Source organism: Ambystoma mexicanum, chromosome 9 (genome assembly GCF_040938575.1).
Source record: "Ambystoma mexicanum isolate Mex_15411 chromosome 9, UKY_AmexF1_1, whole genome shotgun sequence".
NCBI classification, from domain to species: domain Eukaryota; kingdom Metazoa; phylum Chordata; class Amphibia; order Caudata; family Ambystomatidae; genus Ambystoma; species Ambystoma mexicanum.
The window spans coordinates 1,499,694,843-1,499,720,329 of record NC_090931.1 but is presented as its reverse complement, the minus strand read 5'-3'; the positions used below and the strand labels follow the sequence as shown (position 1 = coordinate 1,499,720,329).

The 25,487-nt window shown below is 44.5% G+C and overlaps 1 protein-coding gene across 1 annotated transcript in view; it reads right to left on the bottom strand.

The window, feature by feature from the left end:
• The window catches only part of LOC138489317 (zinc finger protein 345-like), a 49,357-nt gene extending 24,553 nt beyond the window's left edge, over positions 1-24,804 (bottom strand). Inside the window, exon 1 of the mRNA XM_069617016.1 lies at positions 24,666-24,804. Coding sequence (XP_069473117.1) covers positions 24,666-24,800 — 135 coding nt within the window. The 5' untranslated portion in view covers positions 24,801-24,804. The remainder of the gene's footprint in view (positions 1-24,665) is intronic.
• Between the last annotated feature and the right edge of the window lie 683 nt (positions 24,805-25,487).

Below are 25,487 nucleotides of genomic sequence, written 5' to 3'. Positions count from 1 at the left end.
TGGGATATGCATAATTTTTCATCTGAGTTACCACTAATCTTTCCAGTGGTGGCCTCCGCTTCTTTGCCAACGCAGGGCAACTGATATTGTAAAAATTCCTGCGCAGCAATTTCATCATTAAATGTATTTAACTTATATCCTAGTTCAAGTAGTTCAGACCTATTTGACCATATGAATTTTAGTATGCTTACAGAAGGTACCTAAAAAATCATTCTATAGTTGTTATAACATGCTAAAGAAATGCCTCAAAATCCCTTGTTGTAAGCATTCTCAAAGGGGGTATGCATGACATAAGGTCCAACAGATATTTTCTATTGATCCTAGAACCTCCTAATATGTCAGCTTTACCCTCCAGGCCAATGATACCAACGCCCCCAGCCATATTCTTAGAGTTAGCCATTTGTTCGTTAGATCTGTCAGATACATTTACAGTGCTTAGATTAGATATAGGCATATCAGAGGGCGCCAGTACTATATGGTCTACAGTACTCCCCCTCCCCAATTCAGACCCCCGCTCCCTCCATGTCCATCGCGAGATGGAATAATGCTCCTTGAGCACTTATTTGCCCATCCAATAGAGCATCTACCTTTTCTTTGCAAGTCCAGTTCTTTAATCAAAGCTTCCGAAGTGATCAATCCTCCTCCCAAAGCTTTTTTCAAGGTCCCCATGATACATGTATGCTGATCGATCCCTACTGGCTCAATTATCTGTAAAGGCCTTGTCACATGCAAGGGACCAATTTCTTGAATGGCATTTATAGGTATCGATTGCCCGTTCCTATCGGAACACTTCCCCCGCATTAAGAGGAAGATGGGGACTGGGGCGGATACAATTGTTTATGATGGAGATAGTACCAAACTGCTGGCTTCTCCCATGTGCAGGCTGCACTGCACCCTTCTCTAATGTCAATTCCATAGATTTTTCAGATCCCGTTACTATTATACAGCCCTTCTCAGTAGACAAGGTACTCCCAAGGACATTAGCACTTTACCCAGAACTGACTTCCGCATATGTACAGCCTTTACCCATCTCAGTACATGAATCCTAATGCCCCCGTTTGTTCCCCACAAGGCTCACTTGAGGAGGAGCCGCTTTCCTACTAATCAATGTGGTTGTAAAAGTGTGTTTCCTTTCTTCCTGGCAGAAGTAATTATTAAGGTTCATCTGTTTTTCCCCACTTCTCCAGTGAGATCGGGTGACGCAATTTTATTCTCCTTTTTAGTAGACCTTGCATTCCTCTCTACTTCCTTCTTATTACTTTCGCTGGATGACTCAGTACTCCCTGTTTGAGTGCTAGTTTTCGGTCAAAGAAGAGCTTGCCTCTTGTTGTTCAACGTCAATTGTATCATCCTAGATGTTCAAAGCAGAATGCTTTTTCATCGTAGATTTACAAGCTTTTGTTTTTTCCCCAGACGTACTTTTTGTTTTATTAGCTTGTTCCATGCTTTTCATTTTTTTAGTGTGTTCCCTTGCAGCTTTTTGCTTTCTCTCAGCCCAGTTGACCGCACGATTCTCTAACTTCCTAGTACGTCTGGACAAAAAAAAATGAACTTTTCTGTGGTGTAACTTGCGATCTCCTCCTCTTCCTCCATTTGTTTGATTATCTTGGTGAGGGCTATAGGACTATCGAAGGACTCACTCCCACCCTGCGGTATCCGAGTCATAGGGCCACCCATGCTCTGAAGAGCATTATGTCTAATATCTTCAATCGCGGATTTCATTGCACGTATGTCAGAAGCAATTTCAGTCATGTTATAAACACTGGGTTCTGAGCATTGAGTGCCTTTATCGTCATGGGGCGTCACTTCCTTTGTAATTGGACATTGCAATGGAGTGCTAAGGTCGTTTGAGGATTTGTTTATGTTATTGGGGCAAGTCTCCCTTGCAATTATGAATCCTTCCAGCCTGTTGATTTTGGCAAGAATTTCAGTCTTGGAGGATTTAATCTCCCTGATCTCAAGGTGGGTGTAATCATGCCCTTTATCCAAGAGATCAAGAATTCGAATTATTACAGGCGCCTCTGATGAAGCTGGAGAGGCCATATTGATATTCCCTTCCCCTCCATATGGAAGAGCATTAGTGCCTCCCTCCCCTCCTATTGGTGAATTACACAGTTTTGGTCCAATACTCCCTGTATTGTAGTCATCACCCCCATTCAACATATCCCTCTCATTAGTCGATTTTTCACTAGGACCTTTTAGTGCGGGGACTATCGAGTCACTGCTTCTATCTAAACACCACGAGGCATTTTTTTATCTTAGAAGAGCTAAATACATCAGTTCCATAGGTACTTTGAATTAGCGGGGTCAAAATGCCAATGGATTGCCTAACACGTTTGTCTAATTCCACCATCACATCAGGTCCGATCTTAGATAAATCGATCCGACTCATTAAAGCTTGTAGATACATTAACCTAACTCATGTGGGTGAGTCATTTCACAATCCAGAGCCTCGCCGCCTTCCATAAGGCCTGTCTCTGGACTTTGGTATATTATAGCTGACTTTCCAACCTCATTGAGAGCACTCACTACAGGTACATGAACTTGAACTGTGTGGACAGCCCCTTTATTAAACTCCCCCCTCCATCAACTTCCCTGTGCTTATTAAAGATGTCGACATAGGTAGGCCTGATCACCCCAGCCACCTTCAATATAATCAATGCGTTCAATGCGGGGCAACATATCAATCGCACTCTTGTCAGGATAAGTACTCTTCCCTGCGCATACTAATAGATCCACATTCAGATTACCCAATAGTGCCACCTAAACGAATCTTCCACTGTGCAAGCCACTAGCCATTATTAGTTCCTGTCCCACAAACTCCTATGCAGTGAGCTCAGTGCTATATAAAGAAAGTGAATGAGCACTGGCCCAATACTTAAAGTGGATTCCAACAAAAAGTTGCAGATATAGCCGCACCCCCTTTTACCCTCCGACACTAACAGCCCAACAGCACACTTGGGCTCACATGAATGCGCGTACCCCTGATGTTATGAGGAGGCTTCCGGACACCTGTGGGAGGGGCCAAAGCAAGCAATGAGTCTAGGAAAGAAAAATAGGCAACGGTACATAAGTGACATGCAATGCTTACAAAGTCAAATTAGTGTTAGTGACCAAATCCACAGTTCCACATAACAAGGCCCAGCCCACGACGTGACATCAGCATGCCCAGCTCACAACCCTCGTTCTTAATGAGGGAAGCCCAAAGTTCATGTAGTATTTACTCCGGTAAATTATGTTCTTCGGTCCATATAGGGTTTCGCCGGCAGGCGCAGGGACAACTTCCTCTTGCCCATGCAACCCCCACGAGTTGCCAACAATAACAGTACAATCCTATTGACAATAATTCATGTACTAAACCTGTGCTTAAATCTACAGGCAGGTAAGATAACTGAGAACCAGACACCCGTTATGGCTGATGAAACCATTGGAAGCAAAGACCCCTGTTCAATTCCACCACATATCTGGCAAAATCCCCCAATTTAACAACAATTGCCATGAATGCTTACTCCCCCAAACGACATGCACGTTTTTCCTTCAGTGATGCATCCTCACTGGATGACCCCAGTATTGAACTCGAGTTCATGATGCTTTTGAAAGCTCTGTAACACACTGCATAAAGCTCAACAAATAATTAAACAAGGTCTAAATTAGATTTCGGAACGGTTTATCACTAGGCAGATAACTGCCACCATCCGCTAGAAAGGATGAGAGTATTAATAGGGCATTGGACGCTAACGCCTGCCGAATTATTATTCAAACTTTGCAGGATAAAGAATGTATAAACGATTCATATATTTCCACAGATCCTAATTCATGGCTACAGCCACAAGCAAACTGGTTTGGAGAAAAAAAGTACATAACATTGCGCCTCTTAAAAAAGTACACAGGAAAAAACAAAGTCATGCGGTAAACTCGAAGAATCCTGGGAATAGTGGGGCTAGTAGACAAGGTCTTGCCTCGGCCTTTCCAAGCAACTTCATCTGCCAGGAAACGGCTAAGACCTTTGTCATTAGAGCAAACAGGGCCCCGGAAGGCAGGACTAAAATTAAACAAGGATATATACCCGGCCTACATATGACGAATACTACTAAACCCAGCAAAGAAGTTAGGATGCATACAGAGTTTATCAAAGATTAACCTTTTTAACTCTGTGATAAATACCAAAAAAGAAACAAGAAACCTACTTCATCTGAAGGGCTTGCAATCTTGGGCGTGAAGAGTTCACAAGATGAGGTCAATGTTGACCATACAGACACCTTGGTCCTAATAGAGGAAGCTAATTGCAACATGTTAAATTTGGAGTTCCTTCCGTCACAAACAATTAAAGCTCCCTCTACAAAAATACAAAATGTGTGACTTATACGCTTCTTCGGCTAGTCCATATTTGATTCAGACAAATGTGTTAGAACTGCTACATCAAGTCACTTTATTGAAAATGATATCCTCCAAAGATGTTAAGCTTATTGAAATTCCACAGAAATCATGCGATTCAAACTGGATAGTGATTCACCTTGTCTCCACGATTATCACCGAGCTATCATGTCCCAGTCGTATACTTTTCTACAGATGGGATATTAACTAATTAGGGAGTCAAAAGCCAAAGAAAGGTATGAAAAAGGTGCCAAATAATAGTAAAATTGATAACTATATGCCAGAACAAGTCATGATATTGTAACCAAGATTTGCCACTCACTACAGAAAATAAATGCAATGCGCAAGGATGGCTGGGCTTTTTCTGACTTAGATGAAGTTCAGTGACTAAGGCACCGTAAGAATCTGATTAGCAGATCCTGGAACTCTAGGGGTTAGAGATCTTTCCTAGAGAACCCTTTAGCTTTTTACTATTTAACCACAGATGATATTTGTCTTTTGCCAGAAACTTGGTTATTCAATGATGTTTGGTTAGATGGCTTTACAACGTTGTAATGGGGGGGGCGCAGAAACATGAGAAAGGCCGCCCCTTTTGAGGCTTGCTCACTGTGGGTACTAACCGGTTAAGAGCCTCAGAACTCCTTCCCACTCATTGCTCTGACCAGGTTTTGTCAGTTAAGGTGGAGCAGATTTTAACACATGAGACTATAGCTTTCCTTTTTTTAAATGTATATAACCCTCCCGGGAATGTTAAATTGCAGCAGATTGACCATTTAGATTTCTTGATTACTATTTGGAGAACTACTAATCCGAATGATGCACATTTTATCTTGGGGAATTGCAATTTTTACCACCCATGTTACAAACGAAAAGTAGAAATCGCTCAAGATTATGTCTACACCTCAAATCAGTTTGATTTATGGGCTTTGGGCACCTCAGAGGAGGAAATCAGAAATGATTCTAGCTGTTGGCTACTGTTCTTTCAAGTACCTCATTTGTTACAACTGGTTAACGTAAAGAAGCACAATTGTACTTCACATGATCAAATGGAGCACATCACTGATGGTTGACTTTGTCTTAACTAGTAATGATGGGTTTTTGCATGCTAGTAATTTCAATCTTTTCCCTAATGAGTTAAGTGACCATGTTTTTATTGAAATTACCATTAATTGTGAAGTAATGCAAACTTCGAAACAAATGGTTGGGAAATGTATAGTGAACCATTGTGGTAATAGAATAAGGCGGACGGAAAGAAATGTAACTGTGATTAGTCTTAAATTACTTTCTATGCTGACAAAAGGAAATGAGGCTAATTTCTCCAATGTTGAATCCTGTTACCAAATTACTCAAGGCTTCATTATTGACTGTGCACATGAACAGAGGGAAAAGGTTTATTTTGGTCATAAGGTACATCATAAAGCATATGATCATAATGTTATTTCTTTTTAAAGAAACAACTAACGCAGGACATTAAAAGGATCAAAATAAATGTCAGACATTTACGAGCAGACATCAAATATAAAAAAAACTTGACAGCATTTTAAAAACTGGCATAAAGTGCACAGGGGCTCCATCGCCTCGGCACAGTGGAAGGTGTGGTTCTCTGTCCTAAAGAGTAAGGATTCTAAAATGTTCTGGTACATCTTTCATAAGTACAATATGAACCAACCCTCGGTGAGAGAAATCAACCCCATCAGCACTGAGGTCTGGAAGAACCGCATACGTACCTTATTCTTTAATGAATGTAGATTTGAAGACACTGAAAACTACTTTAACATTGAAGATAGAGAATACTTTCTATTCACTGAGGAAGACATAGAAGATTATAAAAGATCTAAAAACTTCCAGTGCTCTTTTGAAAGCTCTCACTCATATTTGGCCGCAGATTCTTTACGTTATTTTTCAGAGCATTGTGACCTTGGACCAAATATCAGTTTCCTCAAAACAATCGCTGTTAAATTGAATTTATAAAAAAGGCTCAAGAGATTCTCCTGGTAATTACAGAATCCTGCCCATGATTGACTCTGGTGCCAAGATTTTCTGTAAATTACTTCTACAATATATCAACTCATGGCTAGAGTAAGAGAAGGTTTCTATTATATAACAATCAGGTCGTAGAAAGGGTTTTAACACAGCTACAAATGTATGGATTTTAATGTATTTTATTTGCAGCACCGTGTTGCATAGGAATAAGTGTCTTCATATCTTTTTGATTGATTTTACAAACTGACACAGTTCACCATCAAAACGTATGGGAAAAAAATGAGTGGCAAAAATAAATATGCAGATCCTGTATTTTATGTTATGTTATTTTGCATTTATATAGCGCCTTATATACCATTGGTATGGTCTGAGGGCGCTGGTAGGTTGAACGCCTTTGGGAACCGAAGTTCAGGTCAGTAGAGAGAGTTAAGGTGCGTGTGAGCACATACTACAGTATGTGTGCAGCTGGTGCGGTATTCGTGTAATAGCTGCTTCTTAGCCGTAGGTGTGGTGGTTGAGAGATATGGAGTATGTGCTCATTCTGGCAGGATTTATCCAGACCGGATGTGGCTGCATTAGGCCTGAGGAGAACGCCTGGCTGGGGGTGAGTAACCAGCAGTGATTACTTAGAATGATGTGGAGTCTGCGGCAGATGTTGGTATGAGAACAGTTATACCGAATGGTGTCATAGAATCTCTGTGTTCTAGCCGAGGTGTAAAGGAGAGAGTAAGCGTGGTGGTGTGATATGATGGGTTATATGGTCCGCACTCGTCCCCTCTACGCACTCGTCCCCTCTACGCACCCCTTTTTCAAATTCACTCATATGCATTCGTCTGCTCTATATATTTGTCGGCCCTACCCACAAGTCTGTTCTATGCAGTCCTCCACTCTACACTTTCCTCTGCTCAGCTCATCCATCCCGTTCCGCTCATCGGTCAGGCTCCCTGCATTCTGTATGCATTCGGTACTCATCCATTTTATATGCTTATCCGTTCTACGCACCCACACGGTCTGTGTAATTCATCCACTCTCGGCGTTTGTCCGCTTTATCCCCTCGCGTGCACTACACCTTCCTCTGCTCTACACATTCACCCACCCTACGCACTCACCTGGTCCCCGCACTCATCCGTTCCCCGCACTCATCCATTCTATGTATCTATGAATCCGCTCCCCGCGCTCATCCACTTTATGCACTTGTGCTTTCCACACATTCAACAGCATTACCCTGTTCTATAAATTCATCTCTATACTCATCCATTTTGTATGCTCATCCACTCTTTACGGTCATCCACTCTGTTCGCTCTATACGCTCATCCGTTCTATACATTCGCCAGGTATGCACATTCATCTGTTCCAGCGATCTACACACTCTCCGCACTTCCGTGCTCATCCGCTAACCACATTCATCTGCTCTACATACTCGTCTGTTCTACATACTCAGCCGGTTTACGCTCATCTGATCTGCACATTCATCTGTTTTACGCACTCCTGCGTTCTACACACACTCATTTGCGCTACATGCTCGTCCGCTCTACACGCCCTGCCGCTCTACACACTCAACATGTTCATCCATTCTGTACACTCATCCGATCTACAATTAACACACGCATTCAAACTATATAGTCATCTGTTCTTCCACTCATGCATTCTTCCACTCAGCACATTCATCTGTTCCACACGCTTCATCCATTCTAACTATTTCATCCACGCCATTCACTTCTTTCACTCCTCATGCATTATGTCCTTTTCAGGAGTTTGAATCTCTTTACTGTTTCCGTATTATTTACTCTTATTAACCATTTCACTGCTTTGATAAACTTTACTCATTTAATTCCGGTTGCTATTCTAGTTTATATTCGGGGTTATTGTTTGTCAATTTCTCGTGTCAGGTAGTTTGTTGGATTGAGTTATTGAGGTGCTGTTAGTCTGCTTGGGTTAGTTTGGTACGGGATGGCTTTAGGGGAAGAGGCAGGTTTTCAGCAGTTTGCGGAAAGACGTTAAATCTTCAGTTAGGCGGATGTGGGGTGGGAGTGAGTTCAATAGTGTGGGGGCCAAGGCTGAGAATGACGATCCGCCTAACCTGACTGAGTTTGTTTTCGGTATGACTAGGAGGCCGGCTGAGCTTGATCTTAGGGTGCGTGGGGGGTGATAGGGTTTTAGATTGTCTTGAAGATATTGAGGTCCGGTTTTATGCAGTGCTCGATGGGAGATGCATAAGGTTTTGAAAGTCACCCTTCGGGCTACTGGAAGCCAGTGCAGCGTCTTACAGGCTGGGGAGATGTGGTCTCTTGGGTCGAGCGCGAGTAGCAATTTGGCTGCCGCATTTTGTGCCCTTTGGAGTTTATTCAGTTGGTACGCGTGGACTCCGAGGTATAGGGGGTTTGCGTAGTCCAGTCTTGATATAACTATTGATTGGACCGCGGAGAGTCTGTAGGGAAAGGAGAGGTATGGAAAGATGCGCCTAAGGGTTTTAAGGTGCTAGTGGCAGGACTTTGAGACGTTGTTGACTTGGCGCGAGAGTGTTAGGTCAGAGTCAAGGGTGCCTCCAAGATTTTTCACTGAGCTGGAGGGGGTCGGAGAGTTGCCCATGGCGGATTGGCCAGGGTAGTGGGTGTGGAAGAAGTTCGGAGGCAGGAGGCCAGGTCAGGTCGGGAGTTGGGTTTTGAGTTCAGGAGTTTTAGAATTAGTTGAGTGTCGTCGGCATAGTTGTAACAGGATGTTGTGTGAACGAATTATTGGTGGGAGGTTAATCAAGTAGAGATTGAATAGGAGGGCGGATAGGAATGCACCTTGTGTGACTCCCGTGTCGACTGGTCGGGCTTGGGAGGTATAGGTGAAGAGTATTGTTATTTGGTACCTATCTTTGAGGAATGAAGCTATCCATTTTAGAGCAGTTCCACAAATTCCTAGGGAGTGCAGACGGTCTAGTAGGATTGAGTGATTGATTGTGTCAAAGGCGGTGGATAGGTCAAGAAGGATTAGAGCGGCGCATCCCGAGGAATCTGCCGTCATTTTAAGGTCATCCCAGATTGAGGTTAGGGTGTTTTCAGTTCCGTGACGGGCTCTGAAACCTGATTGGGCGGGGTCTAGGAGATTGTTGGCTTCGACAAAAGGCATTTAGTTGGGAGTAGGCGGTTCGGTCAATGAGTTTGGCAACCTGGTATTTGAGATGGGGCAGTAGTTTTTGGGCTCGAGAGGATCCAGGGAAGGTTTTTTAATTAGAGGTTTGACATGAACGCGTCGGGAAAGATACCAGAGGAGAGGGAGGCATTTATGATGGATTGTGCGTGTTCTCCTGCGCAGGTGGAAGCGAACATTTCTCTGAAGGTTGTGGCTGGGAAAGGGACTAGTGCCGAGCCAGATGGTTTGCGGGCAGATAGATGTTTGAGAAATTGCTCTGGTGATATTGGACTAAAGGATTCGAACGTTGGTTGCGTATTGGTTGCGGTTGGTGGGCTAGTCGGTATGGGGGGGAAGAGTTGCCTGGTGGGTGTAAGAGAGCCTGTTTGGTGGTTAGAGTGTGTTGTTATTTCGAGAGCCGTGGTGTAAAAGTGGAGGGAGAGTGAGTCGCACAGTGATTGTGAGTCGGTCGGGACGGTCGTGGTGCAAGCCGGGTTGGCGAATTCGGAGATGATTTTGTGGAGTTCTTTGCTTGGGTTTTTACAGTTTAGGATTCGGGAGTTGTAGTGGGCTCTTTTTGCTTTCCGGATTTCGGCCTTGTACTGATAAAGGTGTCGGGCCAAGGTGGCCCTGGTCTCCTGGGTTTTGTCTTTCTGCCATTTGCGTTCTAGGTATTTATATAATTGTTTAGTGGTCTTCAACTCAGGAGTGAACCATCTGGGGAAGAGACCACGGCGGGTTGCTGGTTTGCAAGGGGGTGTATGCCGCATCAGAGATACGTTGAGCCATGAGTCAAAGGCTTCCAGGGTTGGTTGTTTATGGATTTGGCAGGTAGTTGGTGGAGACTGGAGGAGTACGTCGGCTAGGTCCGGGACGATTATTAGTTTTTTCCAGCATTTGCGTAGATTCGGAGGTTCAGATTCGAGTACCGGAAGGGGGTCAGGTGAGCGAAAGTCGAACGAGAGAATGAAGTAATTGGACCAGATGATAGGGGTGGGGGGGTTTAAATGAATCAGGGCGTTGGAGCTAAAGATGGCATCAAGAGTGTGTCCTTTATAGTGAGTCGGGCCATTTATGTGAGGTTGGAAGTTAATTGCGTCTAAACCGTCAACCAGAGAGTGTGTCATAGGGTTGGTGGGGATGTCAAGCCATATGTTGAAGTCTCCAAGAAGGGTTAGGTTTGGATGGTTTAGTTGAAGGGTGGCCATAGCGTCGCAGAGGTTGTTTGCGAATTGTCTATCGTAGCCAGGGGGTCTGTAGATTATTAGGAAGCTGTGTGAGAGCGACGGGGAGAGGGATAGTTTAACGAGGAGATATTTGCAGGAAGGAATGGAAGGTTGGTTGTTGATGATTGAGGCAAAGAGACTTGAAGACGAATGCTATACCCCCTCCTCTGGAGGGACGGTTCAATGGGATGAGGGAATAGTCAGGGGGGAAGGCTTCATTAGCGATTAGGGGGGAAGTCGTCAGAGAACCAAGTTTCAGTGATGAAAACCAGGTCTGGTTTGTCAGAGGCGAGGAGGTCAAAGATGCAGTGTCTGTTTTTTGCTACGGAACGGGCATTAAATAGGATGCAGTTCACATCGGCAGGCGAGGTTGGTCTCGGAGCTGGAGCGGAGGGGGGTGGAGGCGGAGAGGGTGGAAGCTGGAGAGGGAGCGGGGAAGGGTGGGTGATGATCGATGGGAATATCGGTCGAGCAAGACAGAATAGCGGGTTTTGGGTGGGCTTGGGTGGCTGCGTGTGTTAGAATGATCGGGTTTGGTTTGGGGGATTTGAGGGTGGGGTGTGGGTGGTTAGGGGTTTCAGTTGCGGTTGGTGCAAAATCGAGGGAGAGGGGTTTCAGGAAGGGTGAGGCCACGGGGGAAGAAGGTGATTGGGGGAATGAGGTGGTGGGTCAAGACAGGGGAGGCGAAGAGTGCTGAGAGATTGAGGGGGACCAGGTACATTTCCTCTTTAGTCTCTTTGTTGCGATTGGAGTGTGAGAGAGGGTAGGAGGGTCCGGGGGAAGAGGGATGCGGCTTCAGTTCTTGCTAGGGCTAGGTGTGCAGTTTTTAGGGAGGGGGAAAAAGGTGCGGTCGGGGGGGGAGGTGGCAGGGGTTTGTGGGCAAGGCGGGGGGTGGATGATTGCAGGACGGGGTGTGCCTGGTATGATGGTGAGGGGAGCAGGTATGGTTAACGTTGACTGGTCGGTGGTGGGGTTCGGGGAGGAGTGGTCTTAGGGTGGTTGGCTCACCATCGTGCCCATCTGGCTTAGTGTTTGGAGAGGGGAATTGTAGGGAATGCAAAGGAGGGTGGGATGATTTGGGAAGGGGGGGACGGGAAGGAAGGCAGAACGGGGAGTAGGGGCGGTCCACGGTGGTCGTTTCCGACAAGCTCTGGTGGAGTGGGTGCACTCATGTTTGGTACGGGCTTTTAGGTGGAATTCAGGAGGGCTTTCTAATTGTCGTTCTAAATTCAGTGGGGGCACACTTTTAGGCACACTTCCAAGTTCGGTTTGCACAGAGATGATATTAGACTATTAGGTGTACTTCTAGATTCGGCTGTACGCAGAGATGATATTAGGCTAGTGGGTACTTTTAGGCACACTTCTAGATTCAACTGTACACAGCGATGTTATCGGGTTATTAGGTACTATTAGGTATGCTTCTAAATTCAACTGCACACAGAGCTGGTATTAGGTCTACCTCTAGATTCAATTTTGCATCGATGGGATATTAGACTATTAGGCGCACTTCTAGATTCAACTGTACACAAGGATGATATTAGGTCTACCTCAAGATTAAATTTTGTATAGAGATATTAGGTCAATCTCTAGATTCAATTTTGTATAGACGGGATATTAGACTATTTGGCACACTTCTCTCAATTTGACTTTATACAGGGCGGGTATTAGGCATGAGTCTAAATGAACTTTGTACAGGGAGGTTAGTCGGTTAAACCAGGCACGGTATTAGAATATTAGGATTATGGGCTCACTTCTAAATTCAACTTCCGCAGAGAGGCTAATGGGCGCCCTTCTACCTTTAACTTTCCCTCAGAAGCTATTGGGAACACTTCTAAATTCAACTTTCACAGAGAGTCTATTGGGCACACTTCTAAATTCAACTTTCACTTAAACGCTGTTGGACACACTTCTTATTTATTTATTTATTTATTCGTATTTTTAAAGCGCACGCTCAGCCCGTGGGCATCGTGGCGCTGTTACATATAAGCATTTGGCTGGTTACAGAAGGAAGGTTATTAAGTTTACAAGGCATTTAGATTTACAGTAATATGTTTTAGTTACATACATAAGCGGTGCAGACATCAAGGCGTTTAAGATATGTGCCGTTCATGTCAGAAGGGAAGGTGGGAGGTGATTATGTGAAGAGCATGGTTTTGAGAGATTTCCGAAAGGAAAGCAGCGAGGGTTCCGCTCTGAGAGAGTTAGGGAGGTTGTTCCAGAGCTTAGGTGCTATGTGTGGGAAGCCAATGCCTCCAGCTTTAGCTCTTCTTATGGTGGGAACTCGGAGTTGGTTGTCATGGGGGGTCCTTATAAAACGAAGGGAAGATTTCCTCATGATGGTTTCTGCTAGGTAGGAGGGAGCGGTGTGATTGAGGCATTTGTGTGTAAGGGAGAGTACTTTGAAGTCGATTCTTTCTTTAACTGGGAGCCAGTGAGCAGTTCTTCTGGCCTGCGACACATGGTCAAATTTGGGGATGTGCAGAGCAGCGTGGAGCGCATTGTTTTGCACTGTTTGGAGCGTGTTTAGATTTTTAGTTGAGGTGCCAGCTAAGAGGGCGTTGCGATAGTCTAGCCTGGCTCCTATGGTGGCTCTGGCGATGGAGAGGCAGTTGGGAGTGGTAAGATAGGGTTTTTTGGCAAAGATGAGTTTAGTGGTCAATGCGGAGGAGGAGATGGCGTTGACTTGTCTCGTCATGGAGTAGCGTAGCGTCTAGGTATACTACTAGGGTCTTCACAGCAGTGGAGACAGGTATGTTGGTGTTGTCGATGGTTATGTGTGCGTAGTCTTGGCTGAGCTTGGATAGGATTTCGCTGGGGGCCAGGATGATGATCTCTGTTTTGTCTCCATTAAGGCAGAGGCCATTGATCGCCATCCATGCTTGGATCGTAGAGTAAATGTTGAGACGGGCTTCTGTGTCTCGGGCATAGTCTCCAGTGAGGGGGAGGAGGACTTGAGTGTCATCAGCATAGTTTGTGTATGTTATGCCGAGGGCGTCCAGTAGGTCGAGGAGGGGTTTAGTGAAGAGATTTATAGAGTCGGTGCAGTGCATGACCCTTGTGGGACTCCACAGTTTATGGTGGTCGGGGCAGCATTGGCCTGGTCAGAGTACACCTTCATGGCTCGGCCTTCTTGAAAGGAGGTGATCCAAGAGGTTGCTTTGAGGGAGAAGTGGGCTGCGTTGAAAAGGTGAGATGTGAGGATGCCATGGTCCACTAAGTCAAATGCTGCAGAGAGGTCGAGTAGCAGGAGGAGAGCAGGTTTGCCCGTGTCTATTATTTTAGTGATTTGATTTTTTAAATCTAGTAGGGCAGTTTCAGTCCCATGGCCTTTGCGGAAGCCCGATTGTCTTCTGCCTAGGATAGCATGGGTCTCTATGTATTGCTGAATTTGACTGTGGGCTGCTTTATCAAGGATTTTGAGGAGGAAGGGGACGGTGGGGGTCTAAGGTTTTTTTTTTTTTAAGAGTCGGCGAACCCAAGCTTCTTTTAGGCAATGAGGTACGGTTCCTGAGGAGAAGGAGGCATTGATGAAGGCTGTGATGATGGGGGTGAGGGCTTGTGAGCACTCTTTGATGATAGTGGGAGGGCATATGTCCCCCTTGCACGTGGAGGGTTTGATGTTTTTGAGTAAGGCGGTGGTTTCTAGTTCTGTGACTTCTCTGAAGGTAAAGAGGAGTATTTCTGAGTGAGGGTTGTGAGGGGGAGAGAGGGAGGCGTGGCAGAGGTATTGAGTGCTTTACGTTGTGATGCAATTTTGTCTTGAAGCATTTTGACTTCATTTAGCAGGGCTGTCTGGATGCCTGTGCACCAAGCTTCATCCTTGATGATTTCGTCCGGGCTGGACTCAGGAGTGGTGAGTTCTTTGAAAATAGAGAATATCTCTCTGGTTTTGGAGCTGGATTTGGTTATTCTTTGATTATATGATTCGGATTTGAAGATGGCATTTTTGTAGGTCCGTGAGATTTCTTTGAACTCGTTGAGCGAGGACTGGTTGGGCGTAGACTGCCAGTTGGATAGGGCTTTGCTCTTCAGGTTATGCAGGACAGATAATTCTTCTAAGAACCAAGAGTTGGAGTGCATGGATTGTTTTCCTTTTTTATCTTCCAACGGGGCAATAGCGTCAATGGCTCGGGTGAGGGCGTTGTTGTAAGTGTTGGCGAGGGAGGTGGGATCTTGGATGAAGGGATGCTTGAGTTCAGGGATATCAAGAAGAGGAGCGAGATTGGTCGCTGTGAGTTTTTTGGAGCTTCTGACCTTGGCAGGGGGTGCATATGTGAAGGTTTTATGGGTGGGTGTGGTGGGGATGGAGAATTGGATGAGATGGTGATCCGTCCGGGGGAGGGGTGAGATGGAGGTGATGGATGATGAACAGTTATGGTCTGCTACCCAGTCGATGGACCAGCCTTTGCAGTGAGTAGGTTTGGTGATTTTGTGAATGAACCCCATGTTGGAAAGATCGTTGGATAGGTGTGTGGCTGATTTGTCCTTGGGGTCATCTAAACCAAGGTTAAGGTCACCAAGTAGGATGGTTTTGGTGGAGCTTTTCAAGTTGTTGCTAATGATTTGGAGGAGATGCTTTTGGACGTCCGGAGGAGAGCCTGGTGGTCTGTATGTGACTAAGAAGTTGATAGTGCAATTAGGGGAGAGAGCTAGTTTAGCATAGAGATGGTCAGCGTTGTTGTTCCAATGTTGGTTGCACTGCCTAATGGCAAGTGTGTTTCTATAGATGAGGGTGACGCCCCCACCTTTAGAGGTTTTGCGGTCCTGCCTAAGGATAGTGTAATCCTGGGGGATGGCAAGGTGTAAGGATGGGTTGGATGCCTCATGGAGCCATGTTTCAGATACGGCTAGCATGTCTAGTTTGTGGGTGGTGATGAGGTCATTGATCTCTATGGCATGGTCATGGATGGAGCGTACATTAATGAGTGCGCTTTTTAGGATGTGGTTGGTCAGTGGTGGGTCAGGAGCACTGGCGTTCAATGTGAGCGAGGTGGTGGGAGCACTTGTGATTGATGGAGGTAGGGGTGCACGTATGGGCGCATGGAGGTGGTGGGTATGTGCGTGGACTAGAGGGTGTGAGCGTAGAGATGATGTGTGGGTGCAATAGCTGAGCTTTTGGTTCCTACTGGGGGTAGATGGTGGGGAGCTGCGGAGCACAAATGAGGGTTTGGTGCGGGTTCTAAGTCTGTAGCGCCTAAGGGGGTGCTCAGGATGGTTAGTAATGTAGTGGTTGAGAGTGGTGTGTGGAGATGTGGATGGGGAAGAGTGAGGCATGATGGCGGGCGGTGGTGAGAGGTCTGGGTATGCAGGGAGCAGGCTGCAGATGGCCCAGAGAGAGAGAGTAAAGAGTGAGATGGAGGAGAAGGAGAGGAGGGGTGTGGGCGCTGTGAGGTGGGTGGCAGAGGGATGCATTAGAGCATTGGGCTGGATGGGGCTATGTGGTACAGTGCTAGTATTAGGGGCTGATGGTGGCGCGTGGGGTGGCAGGGCTGATAAAGGCTGGCACGGCAACCCCGTGGCAAGGCCGTTAGGGGCTGGAGAGACAGCACAATGGTGGTAAGGCCGCTAGAGGCCGGCAGGGGCACATAGTCAGTACACCTTGGTTATAGAGGATTAACCCGGCAAATATTGAATTAATTGCATAAAAATGAGTCAGGGGAACAATCACAGAGAGTCTATTGGGCACACTTTAAATTCAACTTTCACAGAGATGCTATTGGGTACACTCTTAAATTTGGCTTCAAAATGCACTTCTAAATCCAACTTTAACCTTGAAAGCTATTGGGCACACACTCCTAAATTCAACTTCTAAATGCACTTCTAGATTCCATTTTCACAGAGGGATATGTGGCACACTTCTAAATACAGCTTCCCAAGAGTGGCTATTGGGTAGGCTTCTAAATTCAATTTTCACTGGAGGCTATTGGGAACACTTCAAAATACAAATTTCACAGAGAGGCTATTGGGCAGGCTTCTAAATTCAAGTTTTAATTGAGGGTTATTGGGTACACTTCTAAATTCATCTTCTAAATGCACTTCTAAATCCAATTTTCACCTAGGAGCTATTGCGTACACTTTTAAATTCAACTTCTAAAAGCACTTCTAGATTCAACTTTTCACAGATTCAACTTTCCATGCAAGCTATTGGTCACGTTTCTTGATTCGATTTTCACAAGGAGGGTATTGGGTACACTTCTACATTCAACTTTCAATGAGCATCTATTGGGCACACTTCTAAAATCACCTTTCAATGAGCAGCTATTGGGCACACTTCTAAATTCAACTTTCAATAAGCACAATTCTAAATTCAACTTTCAATGAGCAGCTATTGGGCACACTTCTAAGTTCAGCTTTCAATGAGCAGCTATTGGGCACACTTCTAAATTCAGCTTTCTATGAGCAGCTATTGGGCACACTTCTAAATTCAACTTTCTATGAGCACAATTCTACATTCAACTTTCAATGAGCGGCTATTGGGTACACTTCTAAATACAACTTTCACAGAGAGGCTATTGGGCAGGCTTCTAAATTCAAGTTTTAATTGAGGGTTATTGGGTACACTTCTAAATTCAGCTTCTAAATGCACTTCTAAATCCAATTTTCACCTAGGAGCTATTGGGTACACTTTTAAATTCAACTTCTAAAAGCACTTCTAGATTCAACTTTTCACAGATTGAACTGTCCATGCCAGGCTATTGGTCACGTTTCTTGATTCGATATTCACAAGGAGGGTATTGGGTACACGTCTACATTCAACTTTCAATGAGCAGCTAATGGGCACACTTCTAAAATCACCTTTGAATGAGCAGCTATTGGGCACACTTCTAAATTCAACTTTCAATGAGCAGCTAATGGACACACTTCTTTCAATGAGCAGCTATTGGGCACACTTCTAAATTCAGCTTTCAATGAGCGGCTATTGGGTACACTTCTAAATGCAACTTTCAATGAGCAGCTATTGGGCACACTTCTAAATTCAACTTTCAATGAGCACAATTCTAAATTAACTTTCAATGAGCGGCTATTGGGCACACATCCGAAATGTTGAAGGTTGAGTGGTAGGGCAGTATGGCGAGAAGTAATTGCTTCTGTCCCCACCCTTGCCACACTTACTTGTTGGTGGCTTCTTGCTTCTCCTGCTGATACCTGCAGATACGACCTGGAGCCGTCACTGTCCGAGCCGTCCTTTGCCTCAGGTCCTTAGCCGATGGGGCTGCCGGGCAGAGGGCTGCCCTAAGAGAACTGGTATTGGAGGGGAGTCCTCTCGGCTGGACCAATCGGAGCAGGATGGGTGGGTAAGGAACCAGGGAGAGGGCGCGGGGTGGGAAAGGTAGGCAAGCTGGGGACGAGGGGGCCTTGCTCACGTTTCCAAGATGGCCCGGAGGGGCAGCAGAAGCGCTAAAGATGCGCAGTTAACTCACCGGCAGCCTTTGGATCACAGGTGCACACACGGCTTCTGCAAAGCCGTTAGGTCAGAACACACGGTCCTAAGGACCAATCGGAGCGGGATGGGCGGGAGGGAAGGAACCAGGAAGAGGGTGTGTGGTGGGAAAGGGAGGCAAGCGGGGGATGAATGGGGCATTGCTCACGTTTCCAAGATGGCCACAGTTAACTCACCGGCAGCCTTTAGATCAAAGCTTTATACTCAAATAATATTGTACACATTAGGATTAACAAGTAAGGTGAGTTAGTGAGGATTTTAAAGTTTACCATGTTTTAAAACAAGGTTGTACTCTAGCCCCCATGGTTTTTAATATTTATTTGGCAGACTTAGGAAAATCCTTACTAAATTGTAATAACCCTCCATGTACTGCGCAATGCCCCATTGCTTGGCTATCGTATGCAGACAATATCTTTATTTTCGATCAAACCGCAAAGGGGCTGTAAAATAGTCTAAAAGCATCAGAAAAATTCTCTCTAGAAAATGGCACGATTATTAATCTATCAAAGACTAAAATCATGACGGTAAAGCCCAACAGACGAAATATAAAAAAATATTGCGGTCTCTACAAGGGAAGAAAATTGAGGCAGTATCGAGCTATACGTACTTGGGCTCCTTGGTTACAAATAATCTGAATAAGGAGAGTTTCTCCAAATCCATCAAGACAGGGTGTCGATAAAGTTCAAAGCAATAAAATATTTCCTCCATAAGGCTAGAGGACACTCAATCGAAGGTCTGATTCAATTATATAAGACTTGTGTGGTCCCGGCTATACTTTACAGCCTGGAGCCATTTTCCCTGAAAGAAACACAGTATTCTAGAGGGTATAATATGGCAGAAAGCATTAGTTCTTTCGCAATCTGTACCGGTGAAAGCTATTCGTGGATAATTAGGTATAATTTCCTTAACGACAAGGAAAATGATTTCGACATGTAATTTTTACCTTAAAATCCTAATGAGCCAAGACAAATCGCAATCCCTATATGCTCACTTCCTGAAACAACAAGGTGTCTTTGAGAGTTTTGCAGCTTTAAAAGAATGGAATTGATAGTTTCCTGCAAAGTATTGGCTGTACGTGTGACGTTACCGATAACTTGGCTAGCAAATACAAAGAAATAAAAAAGTAAAGCTGCAGTTTGGGATAGAAATGCTAGATGTGCCCACTTATTTAAGAAGTCTAGATACGCTGAATACTCTACCAGGGGCCCCCAACCCATTGTGCGCAGTGATCAAAATATGCATATCAAATGAATGGTGAGCAACATCTGTTTTTCAACAAAACATATTGGCGCTCAGTTGGCCATCAAATTAAGGCAACAAAAATTAGAGACTTAAGACTGCTTATAGAACATTTTAATTGGCAGTACTTAATAGTTATCTAGAACACGTGCAATTCTAGTAAAGGACATTTGCAAGGCCTTTAACTTCAAATAAAGTGGCTGTTTACGGGAAATGTTGAGGAAATTGGGTGGTAAGTAGTACATTTTCCAGGCACATAGGACCAGTCAAGTTGTTAAATAATTTAAAACTAAACAAACATTACTAGGGGGTTCAGGTTCTTGAGCAAAATATTTTAAAGACATTTCTTGCAAATGTTTGCACAGTAAAATTGATCACAAATGGAGCAGTGATTTCCATGTGTACTTGGGACTCTGCACTGGGATTTTCTGGAATCTTTAGTGGCCTGTTACATTGGTGAAACAGTGGTTAGGAATACAAATAATACTTTTCTGAAGGATTGGAGCCTCTTGTCTCTGCCCAAAAAAGATTTTACACAGGACCAAGTGGCAAACATTGGTTCACACTTTGAGCATTTGATGAACACTTTACATTAACTTAATTGGATTTTATTATAGGGCTATTAATTATGAAAAATTATGATTAAAAATGTGGCATGCATTTACCTTATCTGCCCATTATCCATGTGGCAGATGGGCAGAACATCAAACAACCATTTTTCCACTACGTCACTATGTAATAATAAATATGGGTGACACTCAAATGAATAGCTAAGATAGAGAAAATGCATGGTGGCATCAAACACAAACCTCTCTTGTACAAAAAAGCAGTGCATGCACATTTATATAAAAAAGGAATGTTGGGTATGCATGCCACTTATTTTAGGGTGAAAAATTGAGATTCAATGAGCAGGACGTAAAACCAGCTCCTGGGTGTCAGGCATTACCCTTTAGGCAGGAGCTAAGGGAACCAGGAGCTAGCAGTGATGCTCCATTTACTTTTTGTCCATTTTGTACTTAAATTTGTATCCGATGTGTTCTAATTCGTCTTTATTAACATTCTCAAGAACTCAAAGTTAATGTCACATCCATGTTTGGAAGGTACCAGTTGGGCACAGGAGCTAAAAGTACCTCCTGGTCGTTGTTGGTTTCAAGCTAACCAGGCTCTACTGTGCTAGACGCAGGAACTTAATAGCTCCAAGCACCCCTCAATTTGAACCGTGTTATTTGTCTGTTATGCTCTGAACTGTACAAAGGAACAGAATATGACAATTTTGTCCATGACACAAACATGGGTCAATTATTTTGCTAATTAATAAATGTGTCAGGTGGTCAAATTATCCGAAGATGACAGGGTTTTAACAGTGACACTGCCATAATAAGTAAGGACATTTACCCGTAAATAATATGCATGGTGGCAGCAAACTCAAATCTTGCATGTATAAAAATAGGCAAACACGCAGCACGCCATTCATAACTCATTGGGGGAAGACTGAGTCCAAACAGCTAAGTATGCATGAGTGCATCTTATTTTGATGGTAATGAAACATACACCACAGAAGTTACTGAGACTTTCTTGCAATATTTTTGGGACAGAGTATCTTATCAGGTATAGAGTTGTAGGGTCAACTTTGATGGCACCTCTGCTGGTGGTATGCAGTTTTCCAAACAAGCAAGTATCACTGGATGAGATTGCACATAAGTAATGCCAATAAACACCATTCAATAATGTAAGAGGTGTTTAGACAAAAAATGATATAACATTTAGCGTTCGTAATTCCACCACAAGGAAACAGATCATGTCTGAGACCACTGTCTGTTCTAAGATGGCCACCGGATCCGTAGCATGTTCACTCTGTAACTGATGTTGCTCATTGCCATGGCCACAGATGCAGGTGCGGTCAAAATACTTGAGACAGAGCGACTGCATGCACAGTAAGACTGCCTGTACTTGCGCAGGCGAAAGCCATTGAGCTTCACAATTTTAAGATAAGCGCACAGGAATATCAGCTCTTATAAGACACAACCCGCTAGCGAGGTTGTACATTCTACAGGATTATGCAATCATTTTTTATGTCATAGAGCTCCAACGCGAACACTGTGCTGAGACTTACATTTAGGTAAGCGCACACACACAGACCATGCAGAGAATTGTTTCCCCAGACTGGATCACACACGCAAGTACCAACACGTTATCAGGGTTGCCGCTTTTTGAAAGGAACAAAGATTAATGGGGATGATATAATTGATTTGTAGTCTTTCAGTGCATTGTATAGCAGCGTGCATTACAACCCTACTCCCTCAAGTCAATGATATAGGACAGGAATGTCAGCAGCATGGGTGGCCTCCTCCCATCTACAATATTTTACAAAACGTGGGCAGTCAGAACATCATGTCATAAAGAGTACAATATCAGTAAGCAGTTGATAGTACATGGCAAGACAGCCACGTTACACTTTTTTCTGGTTTAACATGTATGTAGCACCTCTCGGGCCAGTGAATTATTCAGATGTCCCAGTAATGAACAGAAGGACAACATGAGGTACTACCCATAAGCAATATGTTTTGTTTCTTCATTAGAAATAAGCCAAGAAGTTGAAAGACAAAGTAATACACAACTCTGTGGAATGAGAGAGTCTTTGCCAGCCAAAACTAGCCACGACTGTACCGGAATAGAGTTTTTCTACCAGTGAGTGCAAGCACGATTGTTGAGTCATATAACATGAAAGCACATTGTACTTTTAAAATACCTAGAGATCCAGATAACCTCAAAATAGTGATTTGATGAGAGCACCTGTCTTTGTCTCTTATGTCCGTACAGGCAGTGGGTTTACCACAGCAAGAATCTATCCAAGCTGTAAATCGTTCTGGCAACAGAATGAACAACAAGGAGGTTCAGAAATGACCAGGGACCATCCGTCCTGAAGACGGTGGAAAATGCAGATAGGTTCCACTGAAACCGGTTGACTAGTGAGGATGTGCCTAATCACAACAGCTCCCCCCACCCCTAATAGAATAAAGATAGACATTCATTGAAAGTGAAGATGATCCTTCACTCAACTCTTCTACAAGTTGGACACTTTCAAGAATAGATCTGAAAGCAGTCCCAAATACTTGAAAGTGATAGATATATTTCTCTTGCCTCGAGTTTTTACATAAGTGGTTTGGACAGTAAATAATACATTTTGAAGGAAATGTATTCTGTGTTTCAGTAATAAATGATGATTAAAAATGTAAGAGCGGGCAAGTTTTCTCCCTCTATCCCGCAGATAGATAGGAAGCCCACCACAGCTAACTAAGGCAAGACACCCACACTAAGGACAGTTAGTCTTGTGTAGGGACTGCGCAGTACAGAGCGCCCCTTCGCTACGAGTCTCATGCTAAGGGGCCCGTAGTGTCGCAGTGACGTGTTGGACCTGCGCGGATTCCTCGAAAGTCCCTGGTAATCCCTACGCATTTTGTTCCATGTATCGACAAACTGGCGCTTGTGCGCGATTTTGCGTGCAGGTGCCTTATTTTCTGTGCTAATAATTCCATGAATTGGGCCAATAATCTATAGCACTAATCTTTCTGAGAAAATAGGTAAATATTTGAGGAAGCATTTAATGGAAGGGAAGACGTCCCAGTTTTTCACAACAACCTATGGTCACGTTTCTGTGCAGAGAAACAAGTATCCCTTATACTGGACATATTAAGATAAATGATAGAAAATTTAAATATGCAAGATTTGTATAAATACAGGAATCAAGTCTCTGAAATACATGGTGATGCCTGTTTTTTTTGTTATTTTAACCATAATGATAATTATTAAATATATCAGCTGAAAGTATAGGCGACTTTTATTATAAAAAAGATACCAATGAGATTAATATACGTGAATTTGAATGAAATCTGTATAAAGTATGTTCTTTGTCTTGTTTTTGTACTTCGTATAAGGGTTACCAAAAACCAAAAAGGCAATTTAAAAAAAAAATCCTACATTTAGAAGTGTGGAAACCGAAACTACAGATCCCAGAATGCAAAGAATGAAGGTGGGCCTGACCTACTCACCTGTAGCATGGAAAAGATTGTGGAATGTGCTTTAATTCAAACCCTCCACATTCTCATGGAAATCCCAAGTGAACCTTGTTTGGGAAGTACAACCCTTCTTTCTTACTAGTAAAAAAACAGGTCTGCTTTGTTCAGCGATCTTCAGAAATATTGCGATGTCCAATGCATGTCACCATGTGTTCAAGAGGAACTAGCATTGCAATGCCAGGAAACACTTACTGCAACTTCTAATGGTGAAAGCAATGTTTCCACTCCAATGTAGGCTTCCTCAGGCAAGCTGAAAATATAACCTTTACAATAATAGAGAATATACTAACGAGGAATTAAGTAAAATGCAGGTAGAACACAGAGGATGATGGAAAGCTTTCATAATTTCTGTGGAGGGTGAGGTCACTTACATGTCAACATTTCTGCTGATAGCGATCTTAAAGTTGGAGGATGGTATGCACTGTACTCAGACCCCCCAGTGGGCCCTGCCTCTCCCCATGACAGCCCCTTTTTACACCTTCTAAGATCCTGACTAATGTGTTTCATTTGCCCTAGCCTTCTCCTGTTGCTTTAATGTGCCAACGCTGCCTAGAAATCTCTTGGTGCATGTGAACATTCTCGCTGCCAAGCAACCATTGCACCCCCTGGGAGCTCCCTTCTCACCAGCATGGAAGTTCTACTGGGACCGGTGCACTTCCTTTCATGCATGCCTGTGAGAGTGCAAGGCGGCCTGGGGGTGGGAGGGCATGCATTATGGTCACAGCCGGAAGTGGAAACCATTGCCTGTGCAGTGCACAGCCATCTCCTCAGTGCTGCATCACACAAAGGCTGAGGGAGTGGACACCAGGAACACCATTGCAGTTAATGGCCCTGGCCCAGGTTTCCACCTCGACCATGTTCTGCTCACTGTTCGCTTTCTAACATTGTAACGGAATGTGCTGTTCTTATTAATTCTGTACATTGTTCCTGACAGAGGCACTCATATTTCTCTTCAATTCATACAAATACAAGTGCTGCCAACTGGACACATGTCACAAAGGTCACCTTCCACCAATCCTTTTTAATTAGACAGCAGCATGATGCATGCCGGGAATTATATCCCGTCTAGGCCCACATTTCATAGTACAACTCATACTACAACTCCCAGAAGCCAAAGCGCAGCTAAAAGGCTAAGGGTGGATAAAAGGCCTCATGGCATGGAAGCAATAACTGCTGTTCACAAGGAAGCGAATGGGGGCAACTCACGTCATCTGGTCCCTGCGCACTCATTTCGCCCCAGTGACCGTCAATGCTGTCCTCCCCAGTGATATTATTTTGCTCTCTAGTGATCCTCGCTGGATTCCTCCGAATTGACCTCTTTCGGCAACTAACTACCGCCATGAAAAAGATGACGCAAAACCCCTCCAGCGCGGTACTGAGGGTGCGCAGAACCAAAGACACTACTCACCAGGACATGCGCAGACTGGCCGCATTAACAGCCTCATTACCGGGACCCAAGTAGAGCAAGCCTCCAAGCTGAGAAATCAGGAACCACCCCCCAGCGCGGTAGTGAGGCTGCGCAGAACCAAAGACACGCCTCACCAGGACATGCGCAGACTGTCCGCACTAACAGCCTCATTACCGGGACCCAAGTAGAGCAAGCCTCCAAGCTGAGAAATCAGGAACCACCCCCCAGCGCGGTACTGAGGCTGCGCAGAACGGCAGACACGTATTCCCAGGACTTGGGCAGACTCTCAGTACTAAAGCTAGGGTGGCCAACTTTTCGATATCCTTTTGCAGAACACCTGCCCACAAGGCGGCGATAACGTCATGGCGTCATTCACTTTTGGCCCGACCCGTTTGTAATTTAAATTTGTTAATGGCTGTTAACACCTGGCTTAATTGCAATGCAAATGGTATGTCCTTGTGAGGTGCTGGTCACGTTTTTTGAACTGCAAACATGGCCATCACGAATCTAGGAACAAAGCATTGGAATGAAGACAGGTGTCAGAGCGTTAGCAGCTGGACCTGCAGGCTCAAAAGGAGCAGGGGCCTCGGAGCTGCCCAGAGAAAGGCGGCAGCAGGTGG